The sequence below is a fragment of the Dermacentor variabilis genome, chromosome 6 (assembly GCF_050947875.1).
Source record: "Dermacentor variabilis isolate Ectoservices chromosome 6, ASM5094787v1, whole genome shotgun sequence".
NCBI lineage: Eukaryota > Metazoa > Arthropoda > Arachnida > Ixodida > Ixodidae > Dermacentor > Dermacentor variabilis.
Genome location: NC_134573.1, coordinates 176,583,191 through 176,602,082, shown reverse-complemented (window position 1 = coordinate 176,602,082; position 18,892 = coordinate 176,583,191). Strand labels below are relative to the sequence as shown.

Below are 18,892 nucleotides of genomic sequence, written 5' to 3'. Positions count from 1 at the left end.
TACCCTCTAAAAATGATTTAAGCAAGAATTTTAGACACACTAAAAAAAAAAAAAATTGTTCGTTCAGCTATCAACACCAATTGCCATCAACAACCTTATATCACGTGGCTAAGTTGTGACCAATGGCAGATCGATGTTTTCCAGGTGCAGGTTTAAAACGCATGTTAAAACGGCAGCACAGTGACGGCCAGTGACGGCTAGTGGCAGTTCTGTGGCTCGTGTAAGCGTTCGATAGCGACATTGCGCGTGCTGGATGGAAACCTGAATCGGCAATTGTTTATGCTTGCAGCTTCACCTTCTTACTTGTATTCCAGCGCCATGTCTTCAAGGAAGCTGGGTAACCAGCACATTCAAGTTTTTGTACGGTGCCGGTAAGCATATGACTGTCTATTTTGTCCGTGGTGCGTCATGTTCCGTTGCTGTTTCAACGAAGCCTAAAAACAAATAGCCTGAGTAGTGCTTTCAGTGTCAGCAGCGACCCATGTGCATTGAAGTGCGTTGTGAAAATTTGAGCGAGTGTTACGCGTTTTTCATGTGGCTTCGTGCGTTATTAACGCATAGCCCTCACCTATGTCTAGGCCTCCGAACTCGCTGGAGAAACGGAGTGGCTTCATCAAGGCTGTTGAAGTCGTACCGGAAAGGAAGGAGGTACTTGTAAATGACCGAGTCGTTCCCGAGCGCAGCCTTCGCAAATCGTTCACGTTTGACAAAGTATTCGGACCTGATGCAAAGCAGGTAAGCATGTTCCCCTTTCTAGTCCGTTACTGCTGTCACTGACTTTTTTTTCTTTTTCTGTCGTGCAGATCGATGTGTACCGGGCAGTCATGGAGCCTACCATAGCCGAGGTCATGATGGGCTATAACTGCACCGTATTTGCGTGAGTGTTCTTGCTGTAGTTCTTTCCCACGTCCAGGGATGAAATGGCTGCGCCAGCATGCGCCAAAACACTACTTTCGAATGATGTTGCCAAATTTAGCAGGATGTGCTTGTTCAGTGGTAACTACACAGCCCATAGACTACATAGACATAGACTACATAGGCTACACAGCCCTTAGCCCTGCCATACGTTTCAGCGTCAGCGTCTGGACTGCTTTGTGTTGCACAATACATTCGGAATGTTTTATAAAGGTGTTACGCTTTTGCGCATGTGCGGACGTGGTAAACATGATTTGAGCTGGTGCTCATTTCATGGGCGGTCGGGAAGGAAAACCGCGCTGAATGAATAAGGTCGTGCAGTCTGCTCAGTGCTCATCAGGGGCCGTATTCTGAAACGATCCTCTTCGGCGATGGTATTGCCGAACTGGATAGTTTCGGAATACGGCCCCAGTTTCGTTACACATTTTAGCACTCGACATTGCGCCTTATTGGTGCGTCTGCATCGATTAATGGGCGAACGCCGTGCATGTGCCATTGACCTTATTTCGCGCCTGCACCAGGTCCGCTTACTGGCGTGATAGTGCACCACCTCGACAATTGATCTGTTTGCTTTCACGAAACTTTTTGGTCACTCCAGACATTCCCTATTAAATCCACCCTTGCGTACATCCTCTCGCTTAAGCCACGGGCGTCCCATAGCAAACATTAACACCCGATCATCTGCCATGAACACTTCATTCTTCCCCGACGCCAATGACCCTTTGGAACCATCTCCCAGAACATATCGTGTCATGCACTGACCGTAAAACGTGCGGCAATATGTTAAATAACCACATTGCTTAATTACCGATACCACCTACCCTTACTCTAACACGATGTTCCCCTTTTTTCACAATTGTTCCTAGCTTGTTTTTCTTTATTGTTGTTTCTTTACTGTTCTGTACATTTGTTCTAACATTGTCGTCTACAATTACCCCTGTCCTGCGCTAAGATTCCAACTAGCACCCGCAAATTTCCTAATTTCGTTGCACCACCTAGTCTGCTGCCATCCTCTACTGCGCTGCCCTTCTCTTGGTAACCATTCTGTCACCCTAATGGTCCATCGGTTATCTAATCTGCACATTACATGACCTGCCCAGCACCATTTCTTTCTCTTAACATCAATTAGAATATTGTCGATACCCGTTTGCTCTCTGATCCACACCGCGGTTTGGGTCAGAGAGCAAACGTTGGGCTATGTATGTGCTGTCCTTCACTTAAAATCGTCAGTGTAACAATAACCCCCGAATGCAGAGATGTAACTTGGATCGGGCTTGGACTTGACAAAGTCGGCTTTCGCGTTTCATAGACGCTCAAGCTGACTTGCTTCGTCAAGTCAAGACTGTGCTTCAATGCAAAAGCAGGTTGCTCGTCTGTGTTCGAGGTTAACAATAAATTTATTAGCGTAAGGCAGGTAGTACAGCAAAAAAAGTATGTATCTGTCCAAATTTCTACCAGGGCATAAGTGCTGAAGCATAGTTTGCGTAAATTTATTCCATCTGGCTACGTCCACCACTGCGATGGGCAGTGTCGCTTGCGGAAAGCGCGCGTTCCCGGCGGGTTTAAGTGGTCTTCAAGTTTCGGTGTTTTGGTACGCTTTTTGAGTTGCAGGTTTCGCCATTTCTTCAAGTCGCTGCTACACTTTTAGGCGACAGTGTACTTGAGCACAAATCAATTTTATGGTCGCATTTATTTTGGTTTTAGCTTATCTTTAACTCGGAGGTCTTGTTGCGTGCTTGTATAACTGGCCGTAGAGAAGCGAAGGAAATGGTTGGTTCGTATGGTGGTCCTTGAACGACTTTTGTTCTCGATTGCCGCAAGGCGTTCATGCGCCGTCTGGGCCGGCAACCGGATACAAGAGGCCGAGACGAGGCATACGGTCGGTTTCTGAGGGAGCTCGCGCGTCCCTTTTCGCCTATAGGCATTCCAGGAGGAAGGCGACGGCCCTTGTTCTGCTCGGGCTACGTGACCCTTTGAAGAAAAAGCCAACCTATTCGAACGCACTAGGCCGGAGTCGCAAACAAGAAAAAAACTGCAACATGTGCTGCGAACGAAGAGTGCCGAGCGCCGTAGAGTCCCCTATCCGGACCCATATGGGTGACAACACCCGATAAAAAACAAAATAAATAAATAAAATGACACATGCAAACGATTTGTCTGCTTTGCATGGATGGTTTGTCGAGAACAACGAGAGGGAGAGTGTGGCACAGTCATAGACATCGGAAATTGGCAGCGCGTGTCATCTGCTAACAGTGTCATCTGTTAGGAAAACAAGTCCGCGCGCCGCATTTGGTACGAAATTGCTGTTCTGTCAACAGGCTTCGACACTGCAATGTCGCACTCGCGTACGCTCTCCTCTCAAGAGAATGCACCGCAACGCAAGACAGCACCCCGTTTTACAGAAGACGAAAAGAGCCTGCTGACGACACTCGTGAACGACTACAAGCATATTGTGGAACGCAAGAAAACTGATGTCGCGTCGTTGACCAAGAAGAATCGGACATGGAAAGAAATAGCAAAACATTATAATGCCAACCACAGTATTACGCGGCGCGATCACCTGCAACTGAAAAAATGCTGGACCAACCTGAAGCAAAAGAGGAAGCTGCAAAAGAAAAGGGAAAGCGCCACACAACTGGTAAGCGCACATGTTCTGCATGTCTGGCTTATTTTGGGCTACTTTTTATTATGGTAATGCCCATGTTTCGTATTCGGTGGATGAGTGCGTGACAGTTCGGAATGCTGAGCGTAAATATGGTCGTGAGCGCTAATAACTGGTGACAGCATGTGTAGTCACAGGAGATGAGAAAATACACTCGCAATCAATCTTTCCGCGACTGCGGGAAGCGCACCAGCATCGGGCGCAGGTGCTTCGCGATGAGCCGAGTCACCTTTCCAACTGCGCGGCACACTGACTGAGGAATGCGGACCGGACCTCCGGTGACTGTTTGAAACGTGCCAGCGCCGTAAAACATCACAGCCATCAGCAACTGTAGCATGGGAAGCACACAGGCGGTCCTCTGTTGTCCCCGCTTACCCGGATAGTCGCACGGCGTTCTTCGTGAATCTGTAGCGACCGAAGAATTGTTCGTCGTCGTACAGCTCCATCGGATTCCCTCAGTCACGTAGGGTGGGTCGCGGAATTTTCGGCAAGGGCTGCGCCTCTGAAAATGCTGTATCCATGGCGTGGCAAGCAAACTCGAAAGCAGCTAACCTCCGCACGACGTCTGTTCGGGAGGCTGCCATGTTGGAATAACACACGAAGTCAGTTTCAAGCTAGCCCGGGAGTAGACTTGAAGCTTGAGCGGACTTCAACGCAGCCAAGTTGTTCGCAAGTCGTTCGCAAGATCAAGCACGATTTACGACGCGCGGTGAAGCTGTCTTGAGACTGCCAGAAATCAAGTTCGAGCCAAGTTAGATCTCTGCATTCGGGGGTAAGCGCAATATAATCGAGAAGGTCCTTAACGTTTTCTCGAGCTTCTTTGTCAGTCTCAGTCTATGCCCTATATGTTGGCACCAATGACGGCATTTAAAACAACCTAGGATTCATGGTCTTTTTTTTTTAACGAGAAAGAAAGCCGTGAAATAAACAAATAAGATTGAAGAAAAAATGCTGCGACTGTGACACTTGGACAAGGATTGCGTCAATCTTTATGCAAACCTCATCGCACAGTGGCACTGGGAATGAGCGGCCTCAATTTTTTTTTTTATCGCAGTGTCTGGAGTTCGTGTGCGCATCTTTGGTCTCTATCACATGCGAAGTTGCGCGATCTTGTAACTGTTTGTATGTCCGTAATATACGCAGTGGACTGATGATGTTCACGTCTGAGACCACTTATGTCGCGGATAAAAAAATATTGCAGGCTTTCTCTTGTTTTTATTTTTTGTCAGAAAGAAAGGACCACACAAGACCTAGGTTGCTATATACATTGTTATTTATCATTTCTCGACGTATTCTACAACCTTTGCTTTGGCACCTTATTGAATAAATAAGGTAATAAATGTTAGTTCATTAAAATTAAATCTTAGTTGCTTCTTCAAAATAAAAAAGCTCTACTAGAAACATAAGCCTATGAACAGAAAGCCCTCGGTTATTTTCTTTCTTGGCCATATTTAGTTGGCATATCCAGCATGTAATTTTATGGTGCTTTCCGAGAAACCTATATGGGTTTCCTTGTAGCTTCATGCCACAGTGATGTGCATGACAATTTTTGCCAGTCGGCAACTTTGCTCACCTTGCAGGCTTTCACAGAACTGATGTGCCGTAACCTAATAGTGTTCTGCAAAGTCAAATAAGAAACGTCTTTTCTAAGTCTGCCTGTATTTCACTTGTATTGCCCTTTACCAAGCTGCTCTAAAATGCATCTTTACTGTTCCAAAATGAACTATTCATGCTCCAAACCTGTTCCGAAGTGCGAAATTTGCTGCTCCAAAGCTTCCTTGGCCACTTCCATCCCGGCACATGGCGCTTTGATCAACTTCGCTGGCAGGTCTTATGGATATAATTTTCTATTGCTACATAAATCCCACCTCCATTTGCTTGTGACTATAATTTCTGCTCAGCCGGTCAAAATTTCACGAGACCCTCGACTTTTGAAATACAAGGCCTGTCTGAAAACTTTTGCCTTATTTATTTTAAAGGAAATTTCGGAGTGCAGGTAGGCCACATTGTGCAAAGTGTGGGGAGCTTGTGGTGTGCTCTGTCGGACCTGGCTGCAGCAGACTGAATGCTTGCAGTGCTGAAGACGTTGTATGTAGGCTCCCAGGCTGTCATCTAGTGAGGAAGAGACCTCAGACTGAGGTTGAGAAGCTTGCGACACGGATGTCCTGTGTTGCCTTTGCTCTTCATGCTCTGTATCGAGCATGGAGCGGCATTTGGCCAGAAGCGGGCAGAGCTTCCACCTACGCTATAAGTAGGAAGGCATTGCCAACACAGGGTGGATACGAGCACTATTCTACGCCGATCATGTCATCATGCCAAACAGCAGAGCTGCAAGGAAGGCGCAAAGCCTAGGCTCTGCTTAATGTTAAGAAATCTGGGGCAATTACCTTTGCTTATGTGGCTCTCCACAAGATCTTGGAGCTTTCCATACAAGGCAACTCCATGGCTTGGGCCAATGAGTACAAGTACGTAAGGATGACTATCACGGCAGCCCCAAAATTCATGCAGAGCTATGAGGAGAAGCAACGAACAAAGCGGAAGACCGGTCACTCCTGTCTTGGCTCCAAGGCTCTATGGTCCTTCATTCGTTTCGAGGCCTGCAGGGGTTTGTTGAAAAGTGGCTGCAGCTGGCCTCGCTTTTGGGAATGTCTCACTATGCCCATCAACCCGCACAATACAGGCCCTACAAACCCGACCAACGGAAGCTTGCTGCAGTGCTCTGAGCACACACAAGTGGCATACCTAATGAAGCAGTACAGGGAGATGTTTGTTGTCCCTCTGAAGTGCGCGAGGCCATGGCGAAAGTGTCATGAACGGAGACTGAGCGTGATGTCTGATGACCGTTGCGCTTGATAGGTGTACACCTATGTCCATTCGCAGTCAATTAAAGCATCAGATCTACCAGATTTTTTTTTTTTTCCACAGTGGCATAGATCTTAAGCCTGTCAAGCTTCTCATTGCGTAATGCATCGCGATGGAAAGGGCCAAGCGGGTTTCTTGTGTCGCCATTCCTCTCTGCTGCGATCCTGCAATGTATATAGAAGCTCTGAATTCCATCTCGATGTGGCATGTAAGACAGCAGCAGCAGTGGAAAAGTCGAAGGAAGAGACTAATAAAGCTTCGCTTTAATCTCTCCCAACGGTACGGCTTCAGCAAGGTCCGTCTGACCCCCACCTCCCCATAGCCGTATGTTTTTGCAAGCGTAGCATAGCGGACGTGAGTACAACCTGATATCGCTGCAAAGTTGCTGAAGAGCATTGTCCTGGAGTGTATGAACCTTCAGCCCAAAGCTATGCTACAGGCAGACGAAAATTATGTGGTGGCACTAGTGTTAGGCTTTCACAAATGTGGCAAGCAGCCTGACTGGAAAGCAGTTGAGACTATGATATGCCAACTTGAACACTGGTGGTGCACACAAAAACCGCCTGAGTGGTCCAAGAATGGGCAAAAATGCCAATGGGAAGAACATTTTCTACGAGTATTTTTTTGAGAATTTAAAGGTCAGATCCAGGATTCGTCCTCCTGTAGATTGCCTGATATAAAGGGAAACTCCACAGCAATCGCCATTAGGGTTCGTGCTGTGTTTAGCCTGCAAATGGTGCGATCTTCAGTTGCACCTGCTGTTGTGCAGGAGCAGCTGTTTTCTTGAATTCTCAAAGGATTGACCTTCTTATGATAGTTGTGGTGTTTACAGCTGCCTGAAATGCAAGAAAAATGACAATTTTCTTGTCGGTACTTTCAAGGGCACAAGAATGAAACCGATACCTGGTAGAGCAGCCAAGCAATTGTACTTATGTGATGCCATGAACGGCACACCAGCGGGAAAGGCGCTCGAAGCATGCCGGTCCTGCCAGCGTGGTGAATGAAAGTGGTGAAGAGCAGATAGTCCGCTGATCCATGACTGTGTTGGACCATTGGCTTTGAGTGAAATGTCAGCTGTACGAGCTCTTGATAGCTGTCAAAACAGTGACGGCTATGATACCAACAAATTCAATGGCCATGAATCGCTGTTTGCATTCGACCTGCCATCACAAGAGGCAGCACTCGCTGCAACACATCACGCTGCTACACGAAAGCCAAGGGTAGCTTTAACCACTGATTTCATACATACTGCTTGCAATTTTATGCGTTGTCAAGCGCCGATTTCTTCTGTTTTGTCTATTTATAGACTGCACAATGTCTTCAAAATGCCACCGAGTGTCCAAAGCGCTGACCGGTACATTTGTTTACATTGGCATGGTACAGTGGCCTAGCATCGGCGATGTCAAATAATGCGGGGATAAAGCAAAACACGTGGATTGCATGCTTGTAAGCATTGTCGCGTCAATCTGACTTGCTGTTCTGCGTGACCGAACACCTATCGAAAACGGTGAGCAGGAGACACAAATAGTATGCATTATGCTGCCTACTAATCATTCTTCATAATTCTTTTTCAAGCACAGTGTTCCATAAAGCACTTAGATTAAGACTTTGGGCATATTATCGTTCATTTAGAGAACACATATTTTTCTAGTGGAGGCACTGATGCCAGTACCCGCGCTGTTGGCAGTCGAATGAGGTGTTGGCTGCTGCTTTGAAGGGACCTCCACTTGTTGGCAATTCGGGATAAGAGGCAAACAGTGCAACTCTGAAGCAAAATGAGGAGCCGGCATAACAGTACATGAACACACATCCATGAGCGTAGTCGCATTTGATTTGGGGAAGTGCCGGCAGCCTTCGACAACAGCAGTTTACCTATGTTGATAGTGCACCATGTCATCGCTTGTTGCTTTTGTGTGTGCACTGTAGAAAATGAAAAGTTGATTTAAAATTCATATGGTAAATACAGAATTTCAACAGCAGTTTCCTTCATCCTAATGGCTTAATTAGCTTCAGGTCAGTCGCTCAAGTCTGCTGGAAGTGCAGACACGCGGACTCTGCAACTGTGATAGGCCTAACCTCGGCTGAATGTGATCGACATTGGCTTAAATTGTGCACAGCTGGGGAGAGCTTAAGCTCATGCAGCTAATGACTTAACACCACTTGCCAACCATCACTTGCTTGTCCACACAGAAAGTAACTTCTCACACCACACGAACTCATGATTGCCGGCTTCTCAACACTGTAGTCTGCCATTCATTGCCTACAGAGTCTGTGTATGCTGCCTTTTACGGTCTAACACTATGTGCCCAGTAGCTGAGTAACTGTAACTCTCAAACCTGCTTTTTTGACATGACTGAAAGTTGAAGAGCAACGTACCCACCGAATTTCATTGACGACCGTTCGCATTGAGAAATGTGACTCAAGAGGCAACTCGGGCGATTCTTTTTAAATCTGAACTGCACATACTGCCCATTGTAACCTAAGTGTTGCTTTAATTTCTCTGTACAAATTCACCCATAAGAGTTCATTTTTTTTTAAATTTACCTTTTCTACCATTGTTTCTGCCTCTGTACTGTCAATACTCTGTACAGGCACAGTAATCACCTTGTGACCCTTCGCTTTTATGATTTCAGATATGGTCAAACCGGTACTGGCAAGACATTCACTATGGAAGGTGAAAGATCAAACGTGAACCTGGGTTGGGCTGACGACCCCTTGGCTGGTATCATCCCACGTACGCTACAGCAGCTGTTTGAAGAGCTTCAGTCCCAGGACCTTGAATTTACGATCAAGGTGTCCTTTCTTGAGTTGTACAATGAAGAACTCTTTGACCTGCTCAGTGCACATGAGGACACGTCAAGGCTGAAAATCTTCGAGGACTCCACTAGAAAGGTGCATGTGGCTTCTTGATTAGTTTACAATTTTGGTACGTATAAATATGAAAGCTGGCATGAAGGGCACATTCTCCTGAAATTTGGTCCCACGCCGGGGCCTTTGAGGTACTAATAATAAATAAATAAAAAAATAAATAGCTGCATTCATTGCCTAGTTCAAGCACTCCTTGAAGCTTAGGCAACTATGCAGAAACATGCACTGCTGTGCCTAAAAATTCAGTTCTTTTGGTGTAATGCCTTGTGTTACTCCCTTCACAGCTTTATCTGATGCAAAATGTAGATTGACTGATGAATTGGACAGCTGAGCACTTGCAATTTCAGAGGATGTTCTAGGTTGTTGGGTGTATATTCTTCTCCTAGTCCCACATACTTTTTAGTTAATTGCGAGTACACTTAAGTGGTTTCATGTATCCGTTCATAACTCTAGGCGGTTTGTCATGTTGAGCAATTTTTGGGTGCAATACGGAAGTGCTATACTTGGTAAACCAGTTTTGCAACTCTAAGCTACAAATTTAAATACTTGATAAATACAATGTGTACTGAATAATGGTCTTTTGGGTGTTCCCCACATGGAGAACAAGCTCTTTTTAAAGTACACGGTAAGTTGTGGATAATTTTCCATAACATGTTTGCTTCCATTGCTTGTACTCGATTTTAACTGATCCTGTGTTAGGAAATAGTGGAAACCACATCATTTTCCTAATTCTGTAGCTCCATGGAGCTGCAGTCTGTGGCAGCCTAGTATTGTGCCACTTCAATTATTTCGAAGTTGCCTAGCTTTCCTGCACTACAGCTAGAATTCTCATCTTGTCAAAGGACTACACACAAAAGCTTAGAATTAATGCCCATGCGACTTTACTGTTTCTTTGTTTTTTCTTCAACAAACATCAGCAAACTTTTATAGCTTCTGTACTTTTGTTAGTTGCCTTTCAAAAATTGTTTTTAAGCTGAACTACCACTGTACCTTGTGTCTGGTGCCTTCATATAATAGAAACTAAATAGTAAAGTTGTTTCCTTTGCATTTTTAGTCCAAGTTCTTGTTAGCTGAAGCTTAAGCACTTTCACGCTCCTTTCAGCTTTTGTATTACATATGCGTTGAGAAAGTTGCCTTGCTTTTGTTTATGTAGAGCAGATTACCTGCAACCACTGCTATTCACATCTAAATCATGCCTTCCTAAATAATCTAAATGTTCACTTCCAACATGCATGGGGCAGTAAAACACTGATGCACAATTTTTACTTGATTCCCAGTGCAGGAAAAATCTTGATCTTGCAGCTCTTTCTGTGCATTTTCAGGGTTCTGTCATAATCCAGGGCCTAGAGGAGATCACTGTGCACAATCGTGAAGAAGTGTTCTTCATACTCCAGAAGGGGGCTGCAAAACGTCAAACTGCAGCTACACTTCTGAATGCGACATCTTCACGTAGCCACACAGTCTTCTCGGTTACTGTTCACATCCGCGAGACAACAGATGATGGCGAGGAGCTGGTAAAAACAGGCAAGCTCAACCTCGTGAGTAACAGTGTGACCCATTTTAGAAGCATCGCACTTCATGCTGTTCACTTGCTTCATTTGTCATTAACAAGGCATTATTGTCGCTAGCAATTTCTGTTTGTGCCCAAAAACTGTGTTTAATCACTTCAGTCTACCATGATGAGTTGGTTCATGTCATCTGTGTAGCTATTGCCTTTTCCTTGTCTGTTTGACCATCTGATCATAAGTGTCGCATAATATGCGTTAAACATGCGCCAGTTTCTTTTTTCATGTCGCTCGTCACTTGCCGTTTGCTCTTGTGTCTGTGCACTGCATTGATTATTTGCGATTCTATTATACACCAAGGTCGACCTTGCGGGGAGTGAGAACATTGGCCGCTCTGGTGCAATTGACAGGAGAGCACGTGAAGCAGGTAAGTTCTTATTTATGCGAACACCTAGGGAGAGTTTAGCTCTGATCAGCATGATTCAGTATGTGTTGTATTGACTTAAATATTCAATTTTTGCAAAGTTTATAGAATAACATTAGCATCTCATTTTTGTAAGCAACGCAAGCTTGATTTTTATGTGCACCTATAATTACCGTGCCATGACTTGACTGTCATCTTATTAAATTGTATCGCTAATTTCATCTTGCAGCATATTTTGTATTTCTTCGCCACTGCTCTGCGTTCTGGCAGTTGTTTAAGCCTTAAACATTTATGTGCGACACTAAAAAAGCAAGTGGATAATTTCGTTCTACAGCTTGTGTTAATCATTGTTTGCATAATTTTTGCAGGCAATATCAACCAATCTCTCCTTACATTGGGTCGTGTTATAACTGCCTTGGTGGACAAGGGACCACATGTTCCGTACAGGTGAGTCTGGCCACGTTTCTTAACATCTCATTTTTATCTACGCTGGTTGTGTTGGTGCAGAACAGACCATCTCGTGGAACATTTTCATCTAGACCTGTCTTGTACAAATGCGACAAGAAGGTGCAATGACTCTTTCATCAAATTGCGTCCTCCTTATTAGTGTTCAAAATGTAGGAAAGCCTCATCAATATGTACCTGCTTAATAAGTTATTCTGGCTTATAGTTGCAATGAGTTTCTCACACTGTCGTCATTGAACCTAATGTATTGGCTGACCACCCATAGTTACTTAATGCATGCTAAACTGTTGTGTGCGCGGACCATAGATAGCGAAACTGCAGTAGACATTTCCTGGTCTACTGCCGCAAGAGATAGTGCTGTCAAAACATCGTATCCATGACATGTTTCCAGCTCCCGTAACTTCTAGCGCTTCCACATCATCATGGATGACGCAGTAGTGATCATTGCTAGCGTAAATGGAGGTTCCAGAAGTGCTTGATCCTGCCAAGCAAGGAGCTGAAAATGCATCGAGATTGATAACACTTCCATACGCAAACTTCTCATTGCAGTCAGTTTCCTCAGTTCCTCTACATGGTAAACTGAAACGTAGATTGCATTTTTTTCCTGTTTCATCCCTGGTGCAGCAAGTATGGTACTGTTAATACAAAAGAGCTCTAACCAGCATAAAGAGGTTGTGGTGGAGCACTTATGGAAGCATATGTTGCTGCTGGGATACAAAGGGGTCACTGTTCAGATTGCTAGGTATGAAATTAAATTGTTGCCTTTTCATTGCAGGGAAAGCAAGCTGACTCGGCTCTTGCAGGACTCTCTGGGTGGCCGCACAAAGACTTCCATCATTGCGACCATCTCGCCTGACATGTCCAATCTGGAGGAGACATTGAGCACCTTGGACTACGCTCATCGTGCCAAGAACATCACCAACCGTCCAGAGGTCAATCAAAAGATGACAAAGCGGGCACTGATCAAGGCAAGACGGCCTTATTTTTCGTCCTCTATAATTTTTGCTTCCCATTTAACCTGGCTGTAGCAAGAGTCCCTCTGCTTGCCCTTATGTGGCATTTGCATGTTTCTTTGGCTTGTAGACATTCCTCACTACTATCGCATAATATCTTTAGTCTAAATTGTTTGTTGCCTTCTTCCTCAAGTAGTGCTTATTCCGTTTTGTTACATAGGTAAACTGCCTGTCTTTACATACACTTTTGCTGCTAAATTTGTGACCTTGACAATTCCTTCGCTGCAGTTGTTTTGAACTCTTTCCTCTGCCTGGTTTTAGTAATTGCTGTTCTATGCTGTTCCTGATTAGGTGCATGTTATGCTATGCCTGTTCAGGGCTGCATAGTGACACACATGTAAAGCGTTGACAAATGACAACTGGTGTACAGTCGCGATCAATTTGAAGGTGATCGCTCGAGTGGCGACTGAAACTAGGAGCAGCGCCACTTTACGTCATTGCCGTCAGTCGAGAGGGAAGCATCAGATAGCTCCCCTCTCTCTTTTGCTGTTCCCTGAGCAGCTGTCACTCCCATCGCCCTCCACGAGACAACCTGCGAATTCATTTCGATTACCTTATCAGCTTTTGCACAGAGGCGTCATTGTTAGCCAAGATATGCATGAGACATCGACGCACACACATCATTGCCATGAAAGGGAAACAAACAAAAATGTTGCGAGTTAGTCTTGGGGGTGACGGTTGCAACTTGGAAGAGCATAAAAGGGGAAGAAGGCAGCGAATTTTTATCTTTGCAGTTCCGAAATCTGCCGCTATGCTGCTTGGAAGGCCCGCCAGTCGATGCTCGCGCGATCACCTTCAAATTGATCGCGACTGTACTTGAATCATTCTGGCTCATTATTGAAGTACTTTAAACCTGCCAAATTCAGTCTTTGGCCCTTTGGAATTCCATGCAGTCTATCTTTAGCAATAAAAAGGAACTTCACCAGGCCCGAGCAGACTAGTAATTCATGCCATGTTGAGCAGTGCAGCTGCTCATTTTTTCGTTTTTGCATCTTTTCTCGCTTGCCGAACCTCTTTTCATGCTAAGATTGGCTTTCTTTTAGCATTGTAGAAGGATAATGTAATAATACAGCTTAAGTTGTATTCCTCTTTAGTGTTCCTCTCAGGCTTGAGACAACTTCACTGTTGTAGTGATCGACTAGAACACTCAAACCCGGTTATATCGAACTCGCAAAAAAAAAAGCCTATCAGTTTGATATAGGGCATAATTCGATATGAGTTTGCTTAAACAATTGGACGTCATAAATGCGAATACAATTTATGAAAGCACTTTATCGATGAAACTAAGCTTAGTTTCACATGAAATAGTCCTGTATTTTATTCTGCTTCGGCACTTTCACTGCATGCGATGCACACGCTTCTCCACATTGTCTAAAGAGTTGGAGCAGCTAAGGCCGCAGCCTTCCACATTCATGCAGAAGTGCCGGACTAGTGTGAGAGCACCCTTAACCTGGGAGGACGTGGGCACAGGATTGTCGTTGCTTTCCTCATTGTGCCCACTTTCACTTTTGCTCGGTGCGATGTGGGCATTGTATCTTCGTTTTCAGGCTCTCCCATGGTTGTGACACTATCATCCGCACTCGTTGATCGTTGATCCGTCAATGGCTTCTGGAAATTCTGACGGCTCACTCTAAACTTCAACATTCACTTCGCGACGAAAAGTGTTGTTTTCGTTTGATGCCACGACGCCTCGGACGACGACAGCGGCCTCAAACTTACTGAAGCTGCATGTCAGCTTTTCAGCCGGCCCCCTCTTCTCGGCAAACACTCGCATGGCAGATTCCTCGTTGGCGTTACATATTCTCCGTGCAAGCGCGCAGTAGTGCTGCAGAAGTCTCGGGGCGCCTTTTTCATTGCCGGGTGCAGGAGTTCGGAATACTTTTTGTTTGGAATAGTTGCGTTATCGTGTCCCTGTTCTCGTCGCGACGATTGCATTCATGAGGCTGACGTAATGCGCAGCTTATGCCACTGTCGGGTCTGAATCGCCCGTGCTGTCGCTTTCCGTGTCGTCCTCCTCACTGTCGCTAGTTGACACTTCGGCAGCAACAGAGGCAACGATGGCGAAAAGTCGAACCTCGTAGCTGACATCTCCTCATCGTCGCAGCAGCGCTGCCGAGCAACTCCTTCGCATTCCAAATGCCACACACCGTAGTCAACAGCAGACCCCTGTCGCGTGCCAGCGCTGACTTCCTCGTGTCACGTTTGATAGCACGCACGATGTCTAATTCTTCTTTTCTATGCTGAGCACCCGGCGTCTCTTTTATCCGAGCTTCGGAAGGACACGAGTACTCGCTTGCATGACACCACAACGCTCTCTCGCATGGCGTCGAAATGATGTTGATGTGGCTTCGTGCGCAAATGCACAGGATGCTTGGAGGCCGTTGTTCCAATCTCTGAGGCTTGTTGTTCTGCTGGGCCGCCCGATGGAGACGATGCACCGTCGTGTTCGCACGACGAAAAGTTGAAACACTATGTTTTAACCGATGCGTACGCAATAAGCTGGTATGGTTTATGTGGATACAAAACACATTATGTTCAATGGCCGCTGAGTCGGGCATTTGACTTTACTACCTTTAAAACGAAACTACTGTTTAAGCGGGTACGGTTTAATGAGGTTTTACTGTAGTTTCATTAAACTTTGTCATTCAAAAACCTTGTTTACATTTTTGTACAAATGCAATGGCTAGGGAAAAATCTCAATGACTGTGCTTTGTTCCAATGTATTGCGCAGGTGTAGCTGTCATCGGTCTTATATTATGAATATTTGCACCGAAATTATAGTCGCAACAGAGCACATATAGAAAGCAGGAGTTCTGCAAAATATACGAGGGCGAGTCAAATGAAAGTGAGCAAATGCAAATATATCACAAACGTCGTACTTTACTTAAAAGTAGTACCCATGACCATTTAGACATTTGTCCCACTAACGAGTTGCGTGATTCCTGTCTCGTAAAACTCTTTGGGTTGCTGCTTTGAAAAGTCCGTAAATAGCTCTTTCACGTCATCATCTGACACGAATCTGGTTCCCTTGAGCTGTTTTTTTCAATTGCCCCAAATTGTGGAAGTTGCAAGACGACGGGTCTGGGCTGTATGGCGGATATTGCAGCGTTTCCCACATCAGCGATGTGGGGACAGGCATTGTCATGGAGCAATATGACCTCATTGCTGAATTTTCCACGTTGTTTGTTTTTGATTGCAACACGCAGCCGACCTGGCGTTTCACAAATATCGAAAACAATTTATAGTCTCTTCAGGTTTAGCAACTTCTATCAGTAATGGCCCCTGACAATCGAAAAAACACCTTTCTGGGAGAAATGACGGCCTTTGCTTTCTTAGCGGTGAGGAATTTGAATGTTTCCACTGTAAGCTTTGCCGTCGTGTTTCAGGCTTGTAGTAGTGGCACCATGATTCGTCCACAGTCACAATTGCAGAAAAAGAAGTCTGTCACCCTCATTGTGATACCAGATAATTCAAGGCATCGCCGAATTTCTGTCTTCTGGTGGTGGTTCAAAATCTTTGACATCCATTGCGTACACAAGAGCCGATAACCGAGATGTTCATGAATTGTAGTGTGACCCGAACCATGACTGATGTTCACACACCCTGCCAATTCATCTATGCTTATCCTCCGTTTTTGTCTAATCAGCTCGTCAACCTTTGCAATTCAACCTTCGCATGTCGGTTCTGGCCCGGTCTTGGATTGTATTTCGAATTTTCACATTCTTCTTTGAACCGTTTGCTCCAATGCTTCCCACTGGCCAATCAAATGACACGACAGCCATACGGCAACTAATTTCATTTTGGGAAACACCTTCAGCTGCCAAAATCCTGATGACACCACGCTATTCAACTTTTGAAACGCCCATTATGTCACGCAATCACCTCTAACCCAGTGTATGAGAGCATTCAAGAACATTTATCCTCGCAGCTGTGTCACTTCTGTAAATGAGATGCCTGTGTGCTACGTGTATGCCTCGCAGATAATGAACCGAACCATTATTGCATGGGCTGGGTTGACTCACTTACATTTGACTTGTCCTCGTCCATTAGAAATGCAAAGATACAATTAAATATACAAATGCAAAGATACAACTTGATAAATGGCAAGAAAGTGTCACTGGAAACTAAGTTCACTGCACGTATATACAACCTCTCAACAAGATATTTAAATATACGTATGTCTCCAATAAATCTATGTATCTAAAAGTCTCTATGTATGTGTCAAACAAGGCAAATAAACATGTTGCGCAAACAGATTCACAAAACCAAGGTCTGTTCCCCCTCCCTCCACTCCCCTGAAGTATGGCACGTGATAGAAGGCGGTGCGCTTACTTCTCGCTTTTCTTCCTCGCACTTGCTAGACTGAGCCACCATCATCGGCTCACCCATGCCACCCTCCCCCCCCCCTATGCTTTCACTCACACATACAGCATGCGGTGCGTGGTCACGGTGTTATCGCCCTTGGGCTTTATTTATACGGAACATGAGGGCGTCAGCAGAAATGTGCCTCGAGTCTCCATATAGCGGCTATTGAAATATTAGAGTATAGTGGAACCCCGTTCGTACGTTTTTCACCGGACCGGGGAAAGAAAACGTAACAGCCGGGAAAACGCAACAGTGAGGAAAGCTCCGAAAATGAATAAAAAAAAAGTGCAGCTTCAACTATAGACAATTTATTTCCACAGAGTGCGCTTAGGACCTGAAAAAAAGTCCAGAATGGTGGCTTGCCGTTTCTTTCGCTTGCTATAAATCGCCACACGTTGCTCAATAGCCTGGAAGGCCGCATTGCTGTCAGCGTTGCTGTGAGGTGCAACGTACCTGCGGAGGAGGTCCAGAGCTGTGACGGCTTCTCCAAAGCTAGGATTTGGCAACTCCCCGGCATCATGCAGCTCGTGCATCGCAGTGTGTGGCTTCACTCGCGACAGAGTTCCCAACGATCTCGGCGATGCTCTGACACTCTGACGTCACGACGACAGCATTTACGGCGACGTAGTCGTCGTATATGACCGCCATTTTGGCTTTTGGCGAGTTTTGGTGGGCTCTCGAACTGGCGTGCGGCTTCTTGCAGCCAGTTCCATAGCCAAGCCCGGCCAAAACTCGTCAAAAGCCAAAATGGCAGTTGGAGCGCGTTGCCTACTTTAGCCCAGGCGGGTTCGGGGGGCTAAGTTGCGACGTATCATGCGGGAACGTTTTCACAGCTACTACGTAAGAGCGGGGTTCCTTATACATTGGATCCTATGGAAGCTATGCTGGGACCGGATGAAAACGATGTAGCAGCCGGGAAAACGCAGTAGTGAGGAACGTAACAGCGAGGTTCTACTGTATCCGGAAACTGAACCGTCCCACGCCTCATCACTTTGCTCAAAAAAAGTAACAAAATCGAACTTTCACCATGCGACAATTCACTGCGCTGCAACAGTGTCTTTTTCTTTTGTGGGGTGGGGGCACCGGAATGAAAAAAACTTGAAGGAAAGCATGTTGGCCACAATTCAATGCCCACTTTGGGCGCCTAATGTGGTTACTGAAGGAATATCAAACAAAACGTGAGGTGCTTCGTCCACAGAACCATATGCATAGTGCTTGGTATCCTACACCGGGAAGACAACACTTTCCAGAGAGGTTGCGCTCAAGCGAACACGTTGCAATCCAGAGTCCCCACAATCATGGCAGCGAGCGACCATTTCTTTTTCCGGTCTGCTAGCTGGAAAAGCTTTGAACTCTGCCTGGCGAAAATCCACTTGGCCAGAAAAAATAACGAATGCGCACCAAAGTGCGCCTCACTGTGGTCGGCGCAACATGAGAAACACGCATGCGCTCTGGCTGGCTCTGGCAGCCTGCGGGTAGCGAGAACAAGAAAATTGAAGAGGCTCAATGTGGTCCTCACAAATAAAGTAAAAGTAAAAAAAAAAATTGTAAGAACAGAGTTACCTTTGCTGGCTTTAGTGTCTTGGCATGGTTGATTTGGCGCAGGTAAAAAAAAAATTTTCAACATTATTTTCTGTGACGTGACGGCACAAATGAACCGCAATGCTTCGTCTCACATTACCTCATTGTGCAGTTTGTCAACTTGTCTGATAGTGTGTTTTGGCTTGTCTCGTCCCTATGGTCCATTGTATGACGTTAGAAAAGTCAATGCCCCTTTGGCGTCCAATGTTACCAACAACATTAAACCCACAAA

At 45.5% G+C, this 18,892-nt stretch overlaps 1 protein-coding gene across 1 annotated transcript in view; it reads left to right on the top strand.

The window, feature by feature from the left end:
- Window positions 1–169: 169 nt before the first annotated feature.
- Klp61F (Kinesin-like protein at 61F) overlaps window positions 170–18,892 on the top strand; it is a 77,482-nt gene continuing 58,759 nt past the window's right edge. Inside the window, exons 1-8 of the mRNA XM_075696907.1 lie at window positions 170–371; window positions 579–735; window positions 804–877; window positions 9,073–9,331; window positions 10,630–10,845; window positions 11,173–11,239; window positions 11,605–11,683; window positions 12,477–12,669. Of these exons, the coding sequence (XP_075553022.1) occupies window positions 280–371; window positions 579–735; window positions 804–877; window positions 9,073–9,331; window positions 10,630–10,845; window positions 11,173–11,239; window positions 11,605–11,683; window positions 12,477–12,669 (1,137 nt within the window). The 5' untranslated portion in view covers window positions 170–279. The remainder of the gene's footprint in view (window positions 372–578; window positions 736–803; window positions 878–9,072; window positions 9,332–10,629; window positions 10,846–11,172; window positions 11,240–11,604; window positions 11,684–12,476; window positions 12,670–18,892) is intronic.